Source organism: Colias eurytheme, chromosome 14, assembly GCF_061535395.1.
Source record: "Colias eurytheme isolate Ceu_HAF_F1 chromosome 14, ilColEury1 Martin Lab GWU primary, whole genome shotgun sequence".
Lineage (NCBI taxonomy): Eukaryota > Metazoa > Arthropoda > Insecta > Lepidoptera > Pieridae > Colias > Colias eurytheme.
Genome location: NC_142993.1, coordinates 11,471,337 through 11,493,772, shown reverse-complemented (window position 1 = coordinate 11,493,772; position 22,436 = coordinate 11,471,337). Strand labels below are relative to the sequence as shown.

The 22,436-nt window shown below is 33.1% G+C and overlaps 1 protein-coding gene across 3 annotated transcripts; it reads left to right on the top strand.

Moving 5' to 3' along the window:
* Positions 1–612: 612 nt before the first annotated feature.
* LOC149903148 (organic cation transporter protein-like) lies at positions 613–22,274 on the top strand. Of its 3 annotated transcripts, none has more exons than XM_090109601.1 (7): positions 613–768; positions 16,007–16,202; positions 19,215–19,315; positions 19,657–19,811; positions 20,209–20,838; positions 21,435–21,616; positions 21,825–22,274. In XM_090109601.1, the coding sequence occupies exons 1-7, from the start codon at positions 617–619 to the stop codon at positions 21,993–21,995; spliced, it is 1,587 nt and encodes a 528-aa protein (XP_089965727.1). In that variant the 5' UTR covers positions 613–616; the 3' UTR covers positions 21,996–22,274. The 3 variants fall into 3 exon arrangements, with proteins under 3 accessions (XP_089965727.1, XP_089965728.1, XP_089965726.1); XM_090109602.1 differs by lacking the exon at positions 613–768 and adding an exon at positions 5,492–5,658; XM_090109600.1 differs by lacking the exon at positions 613–768 and adding an exon at positions 7,860–8,255.
* Positions 22,275–22,436: the final 162 nt, after the last annotated feature.

Sequence of the window (22,436 nt, the reverse complement as noted above, 5' to 3'; positions counted from 1 at the left end):
TCCGGAAAAACGTGGAAAATGTCACTTCAAATTTGCGAAGTAATTAAAGCAGAAAACCAAAAAAAGAAAAAGAAAGCTAAAATCTTTCATATTAAATGTATATGGGATATTCATATTTCATACTTAATGTATGGGAGGGTTTAAAGATAATTTTTTTGATATTTCTCGATTTATTTTTAAAAATTTATTACGGCCATTTTACTCATTAGGTTAAGTACTTTCGATATCAGTTTAAAGTTTTTTGTTATAATATGTGATACTTACGGAAAAATCGCCTGTGCACACTTAACGATTACACCCTGTATATTAACAATTGCTGTTTATTTCAAACCAAAAGCTGAGCCTGAACATAGTCAACAAGGAATTTTAAAATAAATACTCTTCCTTGTAAAATGAAATAGCAAAAACGCGTATCAACGTTTGCTGCACCCAATCGTGTTTCACAACATCATTAACAATGGCACTTGCATACAATTGTAACCTGATAAAAGCGGCCGCTCCATTGATACAGGGTTGGCCCTGACCGGGCTTTCTACTGGACCAATTGATGTTAGTTATCTGTGAAGATAGTAGTTAGTTTTCGGTGAGAACCCTGTTGGTTCGGTTGTGAGCAGCAATGACGGAGGTAGACGTGGATGGTGTTATGCGGGAGCTGGGCCAGGCTGGACGGTTTCATCTAAAAGTGTATCTCCTGGTTACCTTCTCGGTGCTGCAAGTTGGACTACTACATACTACGTACATTTTTCTAGCCGGGAGCGTGCCGTATAGGTATGTCTATTTCTTTACTATGTAGTATCATTATCATCAGCCCATATACGTTCCCACTGCTGGGATATAGGTATCATGTATGAGGCTTACGTAATATCACAGATTATTTAATTTTAATTTTAAAATAATGAAAATTTAAACATGGAAAATGAACCGGAACTTTATGAATTCCGTTTTAATTTAAATTAGTGTGACCTAGTAATTTCAAATACTTCAGAAATGTCCACTATGTGTTTGACGCAAATAGGTATGCCTATTATTCCTTATCTTTACATCAAAAATGCTAGTTTATAATATTACTAAAACCATAAAAAATCGTCATTAAAATGTATGTCAGTCTATCAATACAATTTGAAATCCCTGGCAAAACTACTAATACTTTTCTGACCACCTCGTGAGTAGTAAAATGGATCGTCAGAGAAGATGTTCATGCCAAATTCAATGGTAAAACAAAATATCAATATAAAAAAACACAGGGTACGATTACAATTTTGATACTAATTATTATTAGTGTTATAATGTACGTATTTAAAAAGAGATTCATGTACAGAAAATAATTTAGTTCCCATTTAAGTACAACAATAGTCGGTCGGGAGGATAATTGTTAATTTTGTAATTTTATTTGTTAACAATTTTTTGTTCTTCTGTTCTTTCGTTGTTCATTCCATCAATTTTCGATCCAAGTTGTTCAAAAAAGATACAAAAAATTGTGATCGTTACTAAACATCGCTGTTTAAAACGTTTAGAAATAAATAATTACTAATTACACGCTCAAAATGTCAGTTTGGCAATCTGTAGCGAGATTCTAACGTTCTATGAATTATAAGCATCAATCATTATTCTAATAACTTACTTTCAATTGTAAAGTATGTTTTTATATTAAATAGTAGTACAAGTCCTTGTTTTCAATCAAGCAGTAGGAATTAAAATATAAGAGTTAACATTTCTTTAATTAAAGTTAACAGTGCAATACTGGCCAGTTTAAACTTACCGCATTTACTGTTATTTATTGTGCCTTGATCTGATAAATCAAGTCAGGGACCAGGGTTGTATCATAGTACAATTAAAAAAAAACAATAGTTTCAGATTAATTATTGACTCATAAAAGACAAAAAATAATTATAATTTTAGGCTTTGTCTATCACACCCACACGCCCTTGAATAATTTATTAGCTTAGTATTAAGATATAACAATGATCTGCCCACAACATGAGTAGAATCTGATACGGCATTCAAAATTCTATGCAGTATGCACTTCTTATCGAGTGTTGCGAGATATAACGCATATCATCTGATGGCCGTATGAGATTGTCTACACTTATTATAAACCTTCACCTTATTGATTTATTAGGTAACAAATAATTAATAATTTATATAAGCACCTTCTTAAATAACATATCTGTCCTTGCGCACCATTGTAATCATTGTTACACTTAATTAACTATGGTCGACATAACATTTCACTATCAATGTTTTCTATTAGAATTGAATGATACATATAATTTAAAAGTAAATTAGATATTCAAGGTATAGTGATTGGTTGTAACATTTTATATAAGGAATGTTTGATCCAATTTACAGTTATTTCATGACGAAGTTTACTGCGATAGGTATCAAATGAATGTAAAAAAAAATCTACGATGAGAATTAATGCTGCTAATAATGTTGGCGACTATGGTTGTTGCTTCAATTTCCAGTTATTTTAAACACTTTTTTTATCGTATTTATATGTGTGGAATCTTCTCTTTTTAATCTTTTAATAATAGCAGCATTATACTTAAAAAAATAATTTAGTCGACTGTCGAAATCTACACCTACGTTCTATAATTTTATTTCTCCTTCAGAAAATACATCATTCACCACATTGAAAATGTTTGCTACAACTATTTTTTTAACTATAAAAGGATATCAGTGTCATCTATAAGGAAGTTCAATATCAAAATGAAGACATGTGTCCAAAAGTGGCTTGCGGAAGATCGCGCACACGACTTGGTTCCACAAGTGGGCGCAATGCCGAATTATTTGTTTCCTTCCGTTGACCTGCTTTGTGTGCGACTTTATGAGATCAGGGTTAGATTATGGTATCCTCTAATCATAATGCATGGTTAGTTCGTTCTGCTATACCCTCTCCCGTCAGTCAATTATTTGTAAATTGTAGTGACCAAAAGTCTTCTTCATTAAAATTGAGGCTGATTACATTATAAACACTTTTGATTTGAGGTGATTTATACGTTTCGGATTATCAAACCTATTATTATGAGCATTTTGTGAATTAGTTTTGAATTTGCATAATGTGTTCACTTTAGCAGACATTAGCTCAAATGTAGCTACATAATATTATTGTGTCAATATTTATGTTATTTTCAATTTGTGCTCCAAAAATAATTCTGGCATTATGTAGCCTATAGGCAATTTCTAAACATTGCGAAATGCACATTCGTCATCTCGTGGTAGAAACTTATCTATTACTTCGCATCCTCTGTATAAAGCGGACTGTTATTGAGTCCTTCATGTTCCGTTTGACCCATCTCATAACTTACTTTGCCTAAATAGCGTTGGTGTCCATTTTGCAGCTAATAAGCACTTGTGTAACCCACGACTTTGATCCAAAGATTTAGCCGATTGGAAGTCGCAAATGATAACAATGATTACTCTAAATTTAACTATCGTTTCTGACCCTCAGTCCGTCGGGATGTGGTCGTTCTGTTTGAACGTCTTGTGTGTGAGATACAGTCTAAACAACTTATTGCTAACCCTCTTTAAAAGTTACGGAAATTGAGTCCCTGTGAAAATTGATAGACTGCTCATTTTAATATTAATTATGTTTCATTCACATCAACTAATTTAAAATGGGTTTTTTGGGATAATTAATTTGTATGAAGCAGTATCGTATATTTGTTTTGCATTTACATTGAGTTTTCTAGTCATTGTTAGTCGAATTGTTTGTATAAAATGACAGTGGAGGTTGGTGTGGACGCAGAAGTGTTGATGCAGGAGTTGGGACAGTTCCGAAGGTTCCACTTGCTGAACTATGTGCTCGTGTTTACCGCCTGCTTCATGTCCTGTATTTACTACACTAGCTACAGGTGTGTATTATCAGGTATATATTATTATTATGTTTTTTGCATAAGTATCCGAGTAGGAAGTGATAACATAGGATAAAATAATAATGTCCAATAACACAGATTATTAAAGTAATACGTTTGAATTTTTTTAACATCAGATGTGTTTTCTAAAATTCTGGCTACATTTGTTATCACAACATACACACAATGTATCATAGGTATCGTAACACAATTGAATGATGCCTTCGAGATTTAACGCAAATGAAAACATATATAGGTAATATATATAATATAATTTTTAATTTATTTAATCAGTCGATGATTTAATATTTATGACCCACTAGCTATCCGCTCGCGGCTTCGCCAGCGTTTTCAAAGAAAAACCCGCATAGTTCCCGTTCCCGTGGGAATCCAATCCCAGTTAATCCAAGTTACCCTCTATATGTGTGCTAAATTTAATTGTAATCGGTTCAGTAGTATTTGCGTGAAAGAGTAACAAACATACATAGGTACGTGGATATAGGAGGGTGGATGTATGTATCCGCCCTCACAAACTTTCGCATTTAAAATATTATTAGGACATAAGAAATAATGTCCACAGTTGCATTATTCAGCGGTTTCTGAAGTAGGTTAAAGAAAATCTTCGATATGGCGAAATTTTCGATAGTATTAAAATGAAAATAAAACAAAAGTTTGTAGTTATGTTTAATTACTTAATGATCTAAGTAAAAGTTCAGTCCAAGACTCGTATGAGTCACCAAACTAAGTAACAATTTAAAAGAAATAATATTTTCGATACATTTTTAGTATTTTCAATAAATATATTTTAATATTTTAATGTTATAAAAGCAAATTTACATTTTGAGTAGCATTTATATTTGCACAAGTGCTGTTTGCATGACTGCAATTTAACTAATTAAAATATACCTAATAGTGTTAAACAAAATGAATCAACTCAGCTGTTCACATTTAAAGGATTTTAACCTTGGTTTATCACTTTTATTTTCAATAAAACCAAAACGGCCCGGCTTCACTCGAATTGAATCCGCTCGTCATGAAATAATTTTTTGTGATTAGACAGTCTTAACAGCTAGTATGCCGTAGAAATTGTATTACCTATATATTTCCTGAGAATAAACTATTAGCTGCTATGGTCTAAGTAGGTACTCATTACATTAAAATATATAATGTATTTTGATCTTATTTCAATGATAGTCGAAAAGCACAATCGAAGTGCTTCGACATAAAAATTGTTTCATATTTATAACTGAACAATGAATTCCAATGTTCCGCAAAATAACAGAAGCTCCCAATGCGAGATTTTTACATTCATAGACTCGCAGTACTTACTAGATTGTTATAATTCGAATAAAGATTCAATAATGAATACTGTTTACTACGTTTACGGTGACTAGCCGTATGTTCTATGTCATTTACGTCGGAATAGCTTAGTAAAGATTCTCTATTCGTGACAATAGATCGCCTAGATAAGCCATGCGCGCACGCACCGCGATCGCGATAGCGTCTAAAAATTACCTTCCATTTTAATTAAAGCCTATACGTATAAAGAAAAAAAAATAACACATTGAAAAAATTAAAAGCCAAAAATAACACATAGAATAGCCAAAAAAAAAATCAATTTTTTATACTACTTTACCAGTGAATAGTGAAATATGTCATGTGTGGATACGGACAGCTTGCTTCGGGAACTAGGGCAAATCCGGCCCTTCCACCTTTTGAACTATCTTCTCGTCACGGTTGCAGTAGCTTCAGTCCCTATCTACAACACAAACTATGTATTTCTAGCCGCTGATGTGACTTACAGGTAAAAGCACATTTTTATCACTTAATTAATATTTAATTGGTACATAACAATTCTGCGATATCAGTTAAATATTAACTTATTTTCATTTAAGTAGCTATTGTATATGACTCTGATGTACGGTACATCAGAGTCATATACAATAGGTACATCATGTACCTAATAATATGTTTGGTATTTTTCACTTATAATACCACAAGAGCTTCAAAATTATCGGGTATTTTCCGATAGGTTCGTTGCAAACAAATGAAGGAGTCAAGTTTTTAGACAAGGTTAAAAAATCACGAGCGCGAAGCGCGAGTGATTTTTCCTGAAAATCTTGACGACTTTATTTGTTTGCAGGGAACCTTGAGGGAAATGCCAGATAATTTTGAAACTCGTGTGGTATTCGGGAGATTATTTTTCCGTCCCAAATGTCGGCCAATAATTTCCTGAACCGAACCTGTCAGTTTGACGTCAACGACCAGAGAAAATTTTCAAAAAATTATCAGTATAATACCACGTGACGTGGAATGGTGCAATTCTATTGGTCGATATTTGGGTCGGAAAAATAATCATTAATATTAGCAAATTTTCTAAACAATATTATAGCTCATATTATGAATTTTTGAAATGAAACGCGTTGAGAGTAAAATTTCAAGATCGCGTCATGGCAAAACCATCACGTCATAGAGTAAAGCAACAATATTGGTATCTTTGAATCTTGCCAAAGAAGTTTCACTTCTGATACGTGTGCTCGGCACACACGCTCTTTTTTATTTATTATTCTACTTGATTTATTTTATCGTTATCACTTAAAAATTTACCTTATTTAAACCCCTTATTTGTTAACTTCAGAGAAATGGATATTGAAGAATGAATGACGAGACGGTTTATTGTAATTATCGGATAAATTTTAGAATTATAATATACTGCCATGTTTATTACATCCGTATATTACTTTATTTCGTTTCAAACGACATTTTTATGTTCATACGTTCAATATGACGTATGTTTTGCATAGCTGGGATTGTTCAGATGTTACTATTGAATAATAATTTAACCCTTTACGGGCTTTTTTGTGAGGAACTATAATTTCTTTCTAATAATTATTGTCCTTTCACTACAGATTACTAGATAGTTCTACACGATTACTACTTATACATATTATTATTAAATAAATGCTTCCCTAATATTGGTGGGACATTATTTTTTTTATAATATTAATGGCATTTAAAGTGTTAATAAAAAATCACGCGAGCGAAGGCATAGCCCTATAATAACAACAAATTAAATAACAGATAATATTATTAGATTTACATCCGAATTTCAAGGTTATTTTTTAATCCAATGCAGATGACGGTTATGTACCTACCGGACCTACAGTAAATGAAGCGTGCACAATAAATCCATGAATTGTCATTTGTATGGCAAGCGAGTTTCTCTGGTTGGATAAACTTTAGGTTTTTGTAGTGCATTGCATATAACAAGATCAAAGATGAATTGAATTGGAAAAGAAGTAGGTACATAGTTATTTTCAATAAGTAGTGCATGTAAATTAATATTTAGAGAAGCCAAATATTTTATTTTGAAACTACATATCTTCTTACTATATAAAAATAAGTCGCGTTTTCCTACCTGACGCTATAACTCCAGAACGCACGAACCGATTTCCACGGTTTTGCATTCGTTGGAAAGGTCTCGGGCTCTGTGAGGTTTATATAGCAAACGAAAAGGTGTCTCTGGTGGCGAAACGGAGCTCGCCCGGTTTGCTAGTATTATAGGTAGGTATATAAAATTGTTATTTTTTATTATGGCACATTTACCGTTAATATTGGAGCTTGCTAGAATCGTAATGTTTGTCTATTGTTATAAAAAATGACCATTAAAGATACCTTTAGTGGCCAAAAAATATAATAATGATAATTTGAATGGTCACATCTTTATCCTATTAACGCAATGATAATTAGTTTAATCGCCTTTTCTGGATAATTAAAAAAATAGTTTCCCTTACGTAAAACTTAAATTTAAGATAAGTAAATAATTTACTAATGATAGATAAGTAAATTAAAACTAATCACAACATTATACACAGATATAAAATACTATGCTAAACATTACTTTTAACTTTTACCAAAATACTGCAGGTCTGTGGGGAAGGCCCTCTGTGCTTAGCCTTTAGTGTCACTCGCATGCGGCCTTACCATTTACCGTGATTCGCCGAACGTTCGCAATGTACCTCGCCGTGTGCACATGCGCGCACGCATCGTAGCCTTCGCGATACCAAACTTTTAATTTGCTATCATGACGATTATAACTTCGACCGTTTAAATATAACATTGACAACTTTATAAATCGTTTATATCTTTTAACGGTTATTTATAGGTGAATATGAAATAGTTGTACTTATAAACAAAAAAAGTTTTTTAAGTGATTAATTTACGTGTGTAATTAAAAATGACGCAAGGGAAGACGTGTGTGGATACGGATGCTTTGCTGCAGGAGCTAGGGCAGTTCCGTCGCTATCACCTTATGAACTATTTTCTGATTTCTTTGGCGGGTTTTTCAGCAGCTATATACGGAATGAATTATGTGTTTCTTGCGGCTGATGTGTCTTATAGGTATGTGTTTTAATTAGCTAAATAAATTATTAAATATTGGGGAATAATAAAACGAGCGACTGAAAATAAAGTGAGCGACTGATTATTAGATACTGATTTAATAACTTGAGCGGTATGAATTTGAGTAATCGACAAATGAACTAAACAAGCAACGAATATTAGTTGATAATAAAATACAGATTGAGCGTACTAAAGGAGGATTGTGATTAATCCATTTGATATATTAGAATTCTAACTGTATAATTACATTACTATATGAGCGACTAAATTACTAGTTGAGCGAATAGATTACTAAGTGAGCGACTAAATTACGCTCATCTAGAGCGACTAAAACACTAGAATAAATTGTTCAAATAGTTATTTGATAAAACTTTCAAAAACAAATTGAACTGATAGTACCTACTCTGTCCATTATAGTATTTTTCAAAGTGATTTTTCTATTCGAAATACCTCGATTAAGATAAAATGCCACTCAGTATAAATAAATCATATGCCAATTAATGAATATGATACAAGACGTAATTTTGTCACTCAAACAATTAATATTAGGTCGCTCAAATATTATGAAGCTGCTCATTTTGTATTTTATGTAATAAAATTAATGTTTGTTAGTTGCTGATCTATTAATTTTTCATCGCTCGCAGACCGCAGTCAGTCGCTCACTTAGTAATTCTGTTAACCCAATTAATTATTTTTGATAACTAAAACTTTAATTTATAGTCACTCGTTTAAATACTACCCTTAAATATTTTGATGGTTTTTATTTCAATAATATAGTTCATGTTTTGTTCATTTTTTCTGAGTAACTAGTAACTACGACCTTATTTACGTGTTATGTACTTTGTTAAAAAAAATTGAAATCACGCTTACAAGTCATGAAATTATAATATTGTATTAATTTTATTGTCAGCGATCCTTGATACCTCTGTACGTAAAGTTTTAATTGAATCTGTCCGTTTAACGTGGGTCAAAATCAAGTCTAAAGGAGTCAGTTACAATAAAAGCAAAACTATCGTAATACTTGGCTGTTGCGCGCAGCTTCACCTGCGGGAAAAGATAAATTTTATGGTACAAACTTTCATCCCCTATTTTATCCCCTTAGGGGTAGAATTGATCAAAATCCTTTCTTAGCAGATACCTACACATCAAAGATATAACATCTACCTGCATGCCAAATTTAAGCCCGATCTGTCCAGTGGTTTGGGCTGTGCGTTGATGTCAGTCAATCAGTCACCTTTGATTTATATACCACCGATCTATCTAATATATTATAACTATATGTATATTAGATAGATCGGTGGTAAATGTTAAAAATATGTAATGACGTTTTTAAAGTGCTTCTCGAAGAAGTCTAATTGAATAAATAAATGTTTGAGTTTGAGATATACCTAGGTACGATTTTAAGTTACGAGGGGAGCCGGGCGATGGAGCGGGGATTTAGTCCATCGTCCGGAGAGATGTGAGACGTGTTCCGCTCACGCCGCCCCATGAGGTTAGAGCTGGTTGGCTCACAATTTGTTTTGGCCCGGCGACGGGCAGCCGCTGACGGGGTCACGGAAGAATTCTACCATACCCGTGGCCCCGTCGTTGATGCGGCTTGACGGAACACAGTGGGGTTTTGGTCGGTAGGAATCCGACATAACCCACGGCCCCTTCCCCGGAGGCCGTGGGTATCTATGCAAGATTTCCCCACTTAAAAAAAAAAAAAAAAAAGGTACGATTTTGTAACCGTCATGAGAAGCTATAAATTTTGTAAACAAGTGTTCAGGAGTTCACAACATTTGGACCAACAAAAAAAATGAATTTGTTTAAGATTTAATAAATTATTAAGTAACAAATATTAATTAACATAAATATTATTTAAGAATAATTATTCGTCAGATTCAGATGTTTCCATTTCTGTGTCAGAATCAGTGACATGTATCACGAAGCTGTCTACAGTTTTATCAATCATCTCATCGATTTTGGAATAAAAATTATCTTCTTCCTTGATAACATGCTCCACACAACGCTTCCAATTTTCCGAAGTAATCTGCTGCAGTCCCTCTTGTAATAATTGTTTTACCTCGTCAAATTTAAAATTTGTATTTTTGCGAGCAACATATCCTTTTACGTTGGCCCAAATTAGCTCAATTGGATTAAGCTCACAATGATATGGCGGGAGTCTCAATACTTCCACCTTATATTTTTTTGCAAGCTCGTCCACTACATAAGTTTTAAAATTGTCTTTAACATTTTTTACTTTTAGCAGTAATTCAGTCTTAATTTCATTGTCGTCGTAAGAAATATTCTTACTTACAAGCCAATTTTGTATATCATTTTTTTTCCAGGCAGTAGTAGGAATTCTTTCAAGACGCCTTGAGTGGTATGGTGCATTGTCCATTACCACTACTGCATTTTCTCCAAGTTTTGGGAGAACGTTTTCGAACCATTGTTCAAAATGTGTTGCATCCATTGATTCATGGTAATCTCCCGTCTTCTTGCATTCAAATATATTTTCACCGCCCTCTACAAAACCGTTCTCATTGCCGATATGGGTAATTATTAATCGTTTACCTTTTGACGTTGGGTTACGTGCACCAATGCTAAGTCCTTCTAGGAAAGCCTGCTTCTTACTTTTAACTTGTTTGTCTACCCAAGTTTTATTTACGGTATGTCCTGTAAAAACAATTAAACATTTGTTAATTAGCGTCTTGCGCAGTAAAAGAGTTGAAGTACATTATTATTAATACACACTTGTGATAGCCCTTAAGAACTAATGTCTCAAGGTCGGCGGCGCGTGGGTTATATTTATTTTGCAAATAGATTTGCAGTATCATACACATCACTTCACGGTAAAGGCGACGGTATTTGCTTACAATCAGGCGAACCGTATGGTAGTCTGCCGTTTCACTGCAATAAAAAAAAACACACTAACCTGCATTCACCCATGTCTCATCCATGTAAAATATCTGGCGATTTTGTTGTCTATAGTCTTTAATAGATTTCAAATATTTTCGCCGCCATATTGTTATGTCATCTCTATCAATAAGTGCGTTATTTCGCTGTCGTTTTATATATTTAAAGTTTAAATGCTTTATTAGCCGCCTGAGAGTTGTTTCGCTAAAATTTGGCATATCTTCATCGTCATTGACTGCCTGAAGAATCTTGGGAATTGTTGGTAATTGGCCATTTAAAAAGAAACTGTGAATTTTTTTCCTAATTACGGATTTATCAAAATCGTCTACTTTCTGATAAAATTTAGGCCTGTCTTTAGACTTGATAGGTGATTTTATTCCCTCTTCTGATTTATATTCTTTTAATATATTATACACAGATGCTATGCCAATTCCCAAAATCGATGCTGTTTTTTTATTTATTTCGGTTTTGTAGGGATATTCATTCGATGGCCAATTTTCTTTCACGTACTTATATACGTTGATCACCATATTTTTCTCATTAACCGTAAAGCTCGTCACCTGTAAAAATCACCGGTAGTCACTTGTCACACGAAGCTCAAGCTATATCTCCAGGTATACCAATTAACCTAACCAATTACTTCACAATTTAAAACCTACTTCTAATATTAACCTTAAGTTTCCAAAGATTAGCGCGTTTGAACAAACAACTCTTTCTTTTTACTTATTATATATTTTAGATAAATTGTATTACGCACCTTTTGACGTTTTTTTCGTGGCGAATTTATTTCCTTAGATGTACTGGCTACTGGCTCCATTATACGTAATAACAAATAAAATTAACGCAACAATTAAAGTAACAACAATAAAAAAGTGATAACGAAACAATAACAAAATTAACAATAACAACCAGATCCGCGATATATGCAAAGCAATGAAACAACTCAAATGATGCGTTTATTTCAAAATGGCGTCCCGATAGTTCACAATCCCTGCGACGGACGCGTTCCGGTACCAAGAAACACAAACGATAGCGCTTTGCGTCGTTAAAATATGATCCGACTAAATTAAATAGGTTGTTACTTTCATATAACCCGTCTATATTTCATGTCGATTGAATATGGTCAATTTATTATTATCTCGCAGTATAAAATGTTTACTTAGTAAAAGATGTTTGTTTACATAATTTATAGCTTCTCGTGACGGGTACTTTATTCATATTATTATAAATTCGAAAGTTGATAAAAATACGGTCAGATATAAGAACATGGTTATTGGATATTCAGATAAAACCAGTTTTTATGCAAAATCGTTTAGTTCAAATAGAGAACCTACATGTTTTAGACAACAGATAATATGTCAATGATCGAGTATTTTTATGAAAATAATTTTCCTGTTACCTTTAGTAGGTACTTTTAATTTATACTAAAAAATTAAAATACCATTTCGGTTGTGCATACGTAGGTACATTATGCATAATTATTGTAATTATAAACAATATACCTACCTAATATATTAAATAATTTTACACTCCTATATTTTATTCTTAAGATAGGTGTACATGATATAAGCTATATTACTATCAGGAAATAAGAATATTACTCGTCAAATGCTTTCTTGTTTTCTCTCTAAAATTACATGTAAATTCTAAAACCTCTATAAATATTGATTTTAAAAGCAACACTTATGAATATTTCTTGCTCAATGTGTGACATTTGACATGATGTTTCGCTTTTGCTTTCCTCATCCAATGGCTTCAAAACACCTTCAAAATAATTCTTACTTCTGCTCGAAGTATTAAAACTATTCTACCTATGTATAAAAATCTATAATAATGGTATTCGCTGCAATGCATTGAATACGAGATTGTGACAAATATTGTCACTAAAGAGCATTTAGTAAACCGCATCTCGCTGCTTTTAGTTGCAGTTGACGAAAGGAAATTGTTCATTGAATGCCTTCACTAGGCTCTTATGCAACATATACTTTAAGTGGGTTGAATGAATTGGATACGTGAATGAACTGCTAAAATGTTTCGACACGTAATGTTATTGTGGTTCCTCATACAAGTCGTACATTATTTTTACACGCTTTATATTAGCTTCACCTGTATGTTTGTAACCGACTTCTTTGGGCGCGATTTTGACCCACTTTAAACGGCCAGATTTCGTTCAAACTTTGTAGATTTATTGAGGACCGATGACAATACACTAATTTGATAAAAATTTTCTCTTTTTTAGTTCGGTTTTCTATAAAAAGCGTGCTTTTTAGTTTTTTTTTAACTATTATTATTATTCTTATTATGGTTTAGCAGTTAGAACTCCGTGGCACTCGCCTGGTACCTGGGCAAAGAGTAGCCTATGTGCCAATCCAGACCCAGATCTTTGTACTAAATTTCGTAGGCTACTGTAATATATACTTTAGTAAATACTACTCTACTCTACTATAAGTTCGTAGGTATAGGACCCAATAAATTGTTTTTGCGTGAAGAAAGAGTATCATATCTACATTCAAAAATTCTTGAAAACCTCCGAATTTATACTATGTGTAGGGCTAGGAAACTCAATAGCAATTAGCAGGGACATATTTTTATATCCCAGAATTTGTGTTCGTCCTTTTTTCGAGAAATGGCAAATACATGAGGTTTAATTAGTCTCTGAAATGGTCTGTAAACTTCATCTTCATCTTACTATTAATTATTAAATTATTTATTAGTAGGTATATTATAACCAGTTTGTCCGACAACCTCATCCATTTTCAATCGAGATTCTTTATATTAATTTAAAATGCAATTATGTGTACAAAATAAATAAATAATTATTTTCTTAATAGCTTCAATTGAATTCGTAATATATTTTATAATTGCTACAGGTATTGCATGGGCATGGCGGCATTTACTCATTAATTATTTATTATTATATTGAATCACTCTGTCTATTAAAAAAAACCGCATCAAAATCCGTTGCGTAGTTTTAAAGCATACAAAGGGACATAGGGGTTATAGAGACAGAGAAAGCGTCTTTGTTTTACACTATGTAATATGTAGTGTTAGTGACGTTTTAGACTTCGAAAGAGGCGCGATTGTTAACATGCGCACACGCAATAATTGACGGAAGCGTGAGTGATAACAAACTATGGGATACGTGAGACAATTCCGAATTATGCATATTGTTGCACTAAAAAATCTAAACAATGTTAACTTTTGTTTCAATGTTAACTTCTTGGGTTGATAACAAATGTATAATTCCTCTAAAACATTTTCTGTTCCTTGCAGAAGAAAAATAATTTGGAAAATCCAAAAGTGCACGCCTCATAATTTTTTTTAATAAATATTTATTAATTATTATTTTTGTTTATTTAATAACAATTAAACCACATCGAATCAGACCCTGAAAAATGAAAGGGTTCTATTCCTGAGCATACTCAAGCGTAAGAGAAAAAAAAAGACTCGATTAGTAAAGTATTTCGGTCGCTATCGTGTTAACAAGAAAAAGGATCCGCACATACAGACACACGGACGTCCAAGACAGAACTTTTTTAAACTGTTTTTTAACTAGTTTAAATAACAAAAATGACATCAAAAATATCATGAACGTTAAAAATAGTGTTTTTTCTTAATATGTGTGTGTATGTATTATCTTACAAGTGCAATGTATGATACATAAAGACATTTTAAGTTTGAAAAATCAGATGTTTTGCGCGAAGCGACAGTAGTACCCACCTCAACGCTTCGCTTATGAGGCGTGCAATAATACTGAAGTAAACCAATAATAATATAATTTTATTGTATAATTTCATTTTTCCTGTTAACAGGGACAATTAAATTTAACCTAAAATTAACTGTATAACTTTTTAAAGGTTAACTAGCGGTCCGCCCCGGCTTCGCCCGTGGTACATATTAACGTTTTCTCTACATAAAAACCATCATCGTACTTCAAGGAATATAATAAAAAAAGAATTATCGAAATCGGTTCAGCCGTTCTCGAGTTATGCGCTTACCAACACATTTTGCGATTCATTTTTATATATAAGATTATGGGTTATCTGCATACGAATTAAAATGCCCAAACAATTCGTTAAAAAGGCTTTAATTTTTCACATGAGAGAATAATTTTAAGGACCCATAAATTTTAAATTAGAAACATCCTCTTGAATATCTAAAAAACTGGATAAAAAAACAAGTTGAATATTAAAATTGAAACATAAATGTTAAACAGTAAACTTGTTATTAATATATTTTTTTGTTTTTCCTTATGTTGAATCGTAACAATTTTTTTGTTCTAACTCGTTTGACTAACGACATACCTTAACTTGCAGACATCATGATATCATAATGCAAGTAGATAATGATGATAGACCAAAAAACATTATATTGTCAATTGTGATGACAGGTATTTCCATTTTTATAGCTATAAATACTATTTATTCTATATTTTATAGGTACCTATTATATACCTACTCGTAAATATGCAACTTGCTCACTTAAAATCTCAGACTGTTTGCATTCATAAGATCCGTGTTTGTTTACACTGCGGTTAAAACTTTATAATGTGCTCAATAATCCTTACTTCCTAAGTCAATATTATTCACTTTATTTTGTTTTGGTACTTGCTCCCCATCATTTGTGTCATCATTCACAATTCTGCACAACAAAAGAACGTTAACAATAAAAATACAAAGCAAAATAATGCAAACATGTTATGTACAACCGATTGATATTTTTCTTATCGATCAGGGCAAAAATATATTTTAAACGCTATTAATTATTCATTGTATTATTTTGTCGAACACTTTACAGCTAGCGTGTCCAGAAAAGTGTTCGGATTCTTTTTTTATTGACGCAATTCATTCCAGATGTGTGATCCCAGAATGCGAGCTATCCAACAGCACGGAGTACTCCCCACCATGGCTCGAGCTGGCCTTACCAGAAGGTACCCAGGAGCGCCGCTGCTCCGCGCGCACTCCGGTGGACGCCTGCGACAGCTTCTCGGAGGAACTGCGGCCCTGTGACCATTGGCTGTATGCTTCAAAGGACACGATTGTTGCTGAGGTTAGTTTGAAGATAAATAGTTTGTTCAACTGATCGTTATGCCTTTTACCCTTTTACGTATCGTATCACCTTTTTTAACTTGACGCCATCAAGGAATGGCGGTCCTCCGTGGCATTTGACTGTGAGACATATTATGGATAAGGGGTGAGGTGTTTGCGCACTATAATTAGAATATTATGTGTACACTGTACTATAAATATTATCTGTGCAGTTGATATTGGACACCGTGGTCAGTAGGATTATGGAAAACAAACTTGGTTACAGGAGGATTGTGTCTTCTAGGCATATTCTGGCTATTAACATAAATAAAAGCAGTTATGTGTAATCCGAGGTAAAGTAAACTGTAATATTAATTGCCTTAATTATACGCTGAGTCGCTGAGAATACATGTTAGCAGACTACTCGATATAAAGCTGTTACAGGGAAATCCTCAACTTGTAGTTTTGTGAGGACAAAGTAATTGAGTTTATTAATTGACCACTAATAATACTACTGATGAGAAAGATAAGTATAGAAATCATTAAACTCTTTTTTTGCACTCAAGGAATTTGCATTGATAGGACAACTACAAAGTTGTTTATTTGATATACTAGTATTCAATGAGGTCAGGGCAATTTGGTAAGGTCTCTTTTTGTGCGTACCTTCGAACGAACGAATGAACCAATGAACCAAATAATGCGTTATGATGCTACACTTTAAACACTCCCTTAAATTAATTATTGTCACAGCGTAGAAATACGCGAAAATGTTTTTGAAGTATTTCTAAACAAATGTGAGAAACGCTACAAAGCTTAGCATGAGTTATTTGAAAGTATAATAATATGTCAATCATCGAAATAAAAATGCAAGCAGTTAATGATCAGGTTGACCTTGGAAAAGTATCTATAATTTAGCGTTTAAGATTTTCAAAATTGCAACATATCTAACTAAGATCTTTTTACATTATTAAATTGTATCTTTTCTATGGGTTTCATTAGCATCTAGGTATATTATTATTAGTCTGTGTTAGCATAATACCAGATGGTATGCCCAATTTTCATTATTATTTTGAAAACTTCTTCAAGTCTTTCGCATTTTAAATAATATATAAGTATTAAGGTTTGATACTGAATTGATAGTTTGTGGGCGATGCTTCCTAAAAAAGAGTCATAAGTATATTAAGAGTTACTATAAAAGTTTCAATGACCTCCTTATAAGTTGTTGACGATTAGCAGCGATTGTGCCATAATATATTTTGCTTAATATTTTATTAAATTGAATTCGAATCGACCTTCAAAGATAATCCAGGATAAAAAATAATCAAGCTCCAAACAAACTTGTTTTATTTTTTCCTCTTCTGGCAATTGAAAATAAAATACATTAGATTCAAATCATCTGACAATTACCTATCTGCAATTGGTAGAAAAAGATAATTTAATGTATTTTCAATATTTATGTGTCTAATGTATAATATCTAATTTTTTGTCTTTCCTTTTCTGTACCTTTAACTTGAATCATATTCACGTTGACATTTAAACTGCTAATCCCACGAAACCTTGAATCTTGAATGGCGTAACCACGTTTATTGTGTTACGCAAAATAAAAACAAATGCGAAATTTCGCATTTGAGACCTTTTATTTTCATTTTCGTCATGAGATTAGCATAGCAAATACATCGAATTCGCACCTTTAATTTTAATGTAAGATAAGTTCGTTTGTTCGTTCGTTTACAGTTAAATGTTAATCACAGAGTTTACAATTTAAGATTATTATTAAAAACTGCAGTCACTTGTTGCATTTGTTTTTATCCATTAACATTAAATAACATAGCATTCGATTCATCTTCATCTACTGAGTCAGTTTAATGCATTTTAGTGAATAAGTGCAGTTTGATTTAATAATCTCTTACTTCTAAATACAGTTCCATCATGAAGTAACAATACAAAGTATCTATACTAATATTATAAAGAGGAAAGGTTTGTAATTATGTATGTATTTCACGTATAAACTACTGGACCGAGTTTGATGAAATTGCAGGGCACAGATAATCTTAAGACCCTGAGAAAGAACATAGGCTACCTTTTATTGCGAAATATGTACCACGGGCGAAGCCGGGGCGGACCGGTAGCTATGTTTAACTTACGTTACTCTTAACAAGCTGAAGAGCGTGTATTGTTGGAGCAAATGTGATGATATTATAAAGTATAGAGTGGAATTATCGTGCTCTGCGAAGCATGAGATCACTTCCAACAACTATCATTGTATTAGGATGTCTAATGTAATAAACGAGGTACAGTATCTGCAATACATCTCTCGCATTGTTGGGTTTGATAGCAGTAATTGCTGATAATTGTTGTATTAAAATAATGGAGGAATATCTTTATGTTGGTTCAGGTATAAGTTAATAATTGAGAAACAGCAGTTGAAGTTGCTTAACTACTAGTAGGTATCTACTAGTATTGATGTAGGAACTTATGCTAAGAATGTGTGTGAATAGTTAAAAATGTAAATTAACTAATTTTAGTAAATGTTTCACTTTTAGTGACCTTACTGAAAAATAATGTAAAGGTAGAAATTCTTTCATTGCCTGATAAAAATTATAAGGTTTGTTGTAGTTTCACCCACAGAAATAAGAGTGTTTTTCCTAAATCGTGAGAATGTTAACTCAATGTGCGTCTGTAATTCAGTTGAATTCTTTAGATTAAACAATTGACAATTATCCTATCACAGACACCTAATAGGTCTTCGAATTGATCTAGCATTAAATAGTGACTAATTACTTGGGAAACAGTTTAAGTGGGTTAATAATTTATTTATTTTCAATACATATTGAATTAGATGTATCCCATAAAATAAAGAAACGTTTCTTTTATTTTATAAGAACTATATAATGTAGTTTTCTATTAGTAGCAGAAGTTGTATTAATATATTTTTATATATTCGTATAAGAATATAAAATTTAAACTACAATAATTTATTATTATTCTAATTTTACGTTTTACCATAATAAACCTTACGTCTTTTATCTTTCAGTTCAATTTGGCGTGTCAAGAATGGAAACGCACGTTGGTAGGCACCATCCACAACATCGGAATGCTGGTCTCTGTGCCCTTATTAGGATACATATCTGACAGGTATTTCATTTGTTGAAGTTTCTTGGTATAAAGTTTAAGGAAAAACATAAACGACGATTGTTATGGAACAATGATTGATTTTGTAAACATTTAAGTACTCGTGAGACTGCATCTCTTAATTTTTTCGTTAACCTGTCATATTTTTATTGGTATCTTTTTATTCCGCAACATATTACGCAAATTTGTATTTTAATGGTCTGATAATTTTCTTCTCTTTGTTCTCTTCTACTATTCTTTCAGTTAACAATAACAAATAGAACCTAATTTTCAAAGCATCTAGTGTCTATCTGAATCACTAAGTAAATGAAATTCAGTAACTAAAAATGACTTGTATTATACAGATGGGGACGTAAAAGGGCGCTGGTACTCAGCTGCACGCTGGTGGGTGCTATTGGTTCCTTGAAAGCATTCTCTATCTCCTACGAAATGTACGTCATTGTGGAATTCCTGGAGACTGTAGCGGGAGCAAGTGCCTTCCCCGCTGCTTATATTTTGAGTAAGTATTTTTAAAGCTTTTGATATTTTCTTAGAATCTTCACAACTAAGATGAAATTTGCCTATCGCATCACATTGTATGTCTTTTTGACGCTATTTTTTGTTCAAATATAGTTGTAAAATATATTTTGGAAGTTTGTAGGGGATTAGTAATTATATGTAACTAGCGGTCCGCCCCGCCTTCGCCCGTGGTACATATTTACGTTTTCTCTACATAAGAACCATCCTCGTACTTCAAGGAATATAATAAAAAAAGAATTATCGAAATCGGTTCAGCCGTTCTCGAGTTATGTGCTTACCAACACATTTTGCGATTCATTTTTATATATGAAGAAGATTACGTCTGTATGTAAAAATTAGTAAAGTATAGCTAATGAATAATCTTTTTCTCTTTCTAGCTATCGAACTCTTGGGACAAGACAAGCGAGTGCTTACAACTGCGTTTCTGGGCATCGTGCTAGTTATAGGCGGTTTATGCTTTGCCCTTCTCGCGAAGACATTCCAATACTGGCGCACTTTCATCCTCGTTGCTTACCCACCGTCTCTTCTCTTCATATCCTACATATACTTCCTACCAGAGAGCATACGCTGGCTCCTCTCTAAAGGAAAGAAAGAAGAAGCCCTTAAAATAATAACGAAAGCCGCTAAAATGAACAAGGTGACGCTATCAGAAGAAATTATGCGTCAGCTGACAACCGTTGATGAAAAAGTGAAGACGGTTGACGAGAAACGACCAGTGGAACAAGGGCTGTGGATGCAAGTGGTGAAATCTCCGATAATAATGTCACGATTGGCCATCTGTTCTTGGTGGTGGATAACTTGTACATTCGTGTTCTATGGATTGGCGATAAACTCTGTGTCTCTGGCGGGAGACAAGTATACCAACTTCATGTTAGTTGTCAGCGTGGAAGTGATAGCGGTGGTCACTAATGCGTTAGTGTTGGATCGGATTGGACGGAAGCGGACTCTGCTGATTGCTTACATGGTTTGCGGAGTGTCCTGTATCGCGATCGCGTTTGTTCCTAAAGGTAATTGCTTTACGACAATAATTTAAAAAATATTGAAAGTTATTTTAAATCACAAATACCTTTGTTTTGGTATGTTGATTTGCTGTTTTTGAAGATATTTTCAATGTTTTCAATGTTGTAACCACAATTTCTGTAATTGACAATTGACAATAATGTCAAACTATTCATCTGGGTATCTGGCAGAATTATCAGCGTTGTGGAGCTTGCTCCCACAACATTATGCTGAGCCAGGGCCTAATTGCAGCCAGTGCGCAACACACATAATACATTTGTCTACTTATAACTATTGTAATCTGTAAATTCCTTATTATTTTGTGTTATTTTATGTTTGTTTTCCCTTTTTTTTTTTGTATTGTGTATTATTGTGTATGTTCTGTTGGTTGCAATAAATCTTTGTATTATTATTATTATATTATTAAAGTGGAAATAATTCCACTTGCGTAATTTACATAATATACATTGTATGTGTTATACGCACATTGTTTGTTTTGGTTAATTACCTAGCTTTCGGCCTTTTTAAGCTTACATATCAAACATTTTATAACCGTTCCACATTATGTGTACATTCTATATCAAAATAAATGTTTATCCAACAGGCATGTCCTGGCTCGTGACGCTCTTGTACCTGGTGGGCAAGATCGCCATAACACAGGCCTTCAGCGGCATCTACATGTACACGTCGGAGCTGTTCCCGACGCACGCGCGCCACTCGCTGCTCGGCTTTTGCTCGATGGTCGGCCGCGTCGGATCCATCGTGGCTCCCCAGATGCCACTACTTGTATGTACATCCTAGTTCTATTTAAGTTACTTCTAAATTGACCGTTTATTTTTTATCTTGTCTGATGTACCTACTATTAGTTTCTTATCTTCGCAAGGCTTATTTTTATAAAGCACCTGGATTCATTATAGCTCACTACGATCATGCATAGAGCATTCAATATAATGTCGCTTTAATTCAAACTTATCTAATTTCTATTAAATTACAGGCCATCTACATCGACTGGCTGCCTTCAGTACTCTTCGGGTCCACCGCGCTTATGTCGGCTGCCCTGATGATGACCACGCCAGAGACCCTCAACGTGCGCCTTCCAGACACTATACTTGAAGCTGAAAACATCGGCAAAGAAAAACCCAACACGGCCACGTCACAGTTTTGAGATTAAGCTTAGGAAATAGAGTTAAATAATATACATAGAATAATTGTAACAATAATCTGATATTTATAAAAAACAAAATGTTATAACAGAGATAAACGCTTTATATTTAATTGTTTAATGGTGTTTTATGTGTATTATGATTTAGCGCTGTGATTTTGCAAGTGATTATAATAGATACCCTATAATTAATATCAGTAATAATGATTGGTGAAATATCCTACTACCGAATTAAGATGCGTAGGTATTTTGTAATTCAAATACTGTGTAAAATAGAGAAATATAAATAATTACAAACGAATATTTAGTGTTTTTTAAACAGTATTTTGTACTTTATAAAATTAAATGTATGATATGAATAACGTAAACGTTGTGATATAATGAGTGATTAAATACGGATTTTGTACCGAAACATTCAAATTATTTTTGTCATTCATGGAATGA

Excerpts from the sequence above, each read along its gene's own strand:
- LOC149903148 (XM_090109600.1), top strand. The coding sequence starts at position 8,092 with ATGACGCAAGGGAAGACGTGTGTGGATACGGATGCTTTGCTGCAGGAG. Across the intron at positions 16,203-19,214 it reads AGGACACGATTGTTGCTGAG|TTCAATTTGGCGTGTCAAGA; the intron begins GTTAGTTTGAAG and ends TTTATCTTTCAG. Across the intron at positions 19,316-19,656 it reads TTAGGATACATATCTGACAG|ATGGGGACGTAAAAGGGCGC; the intron begins GTATTTCATTTG and ends TGTATTATACAG.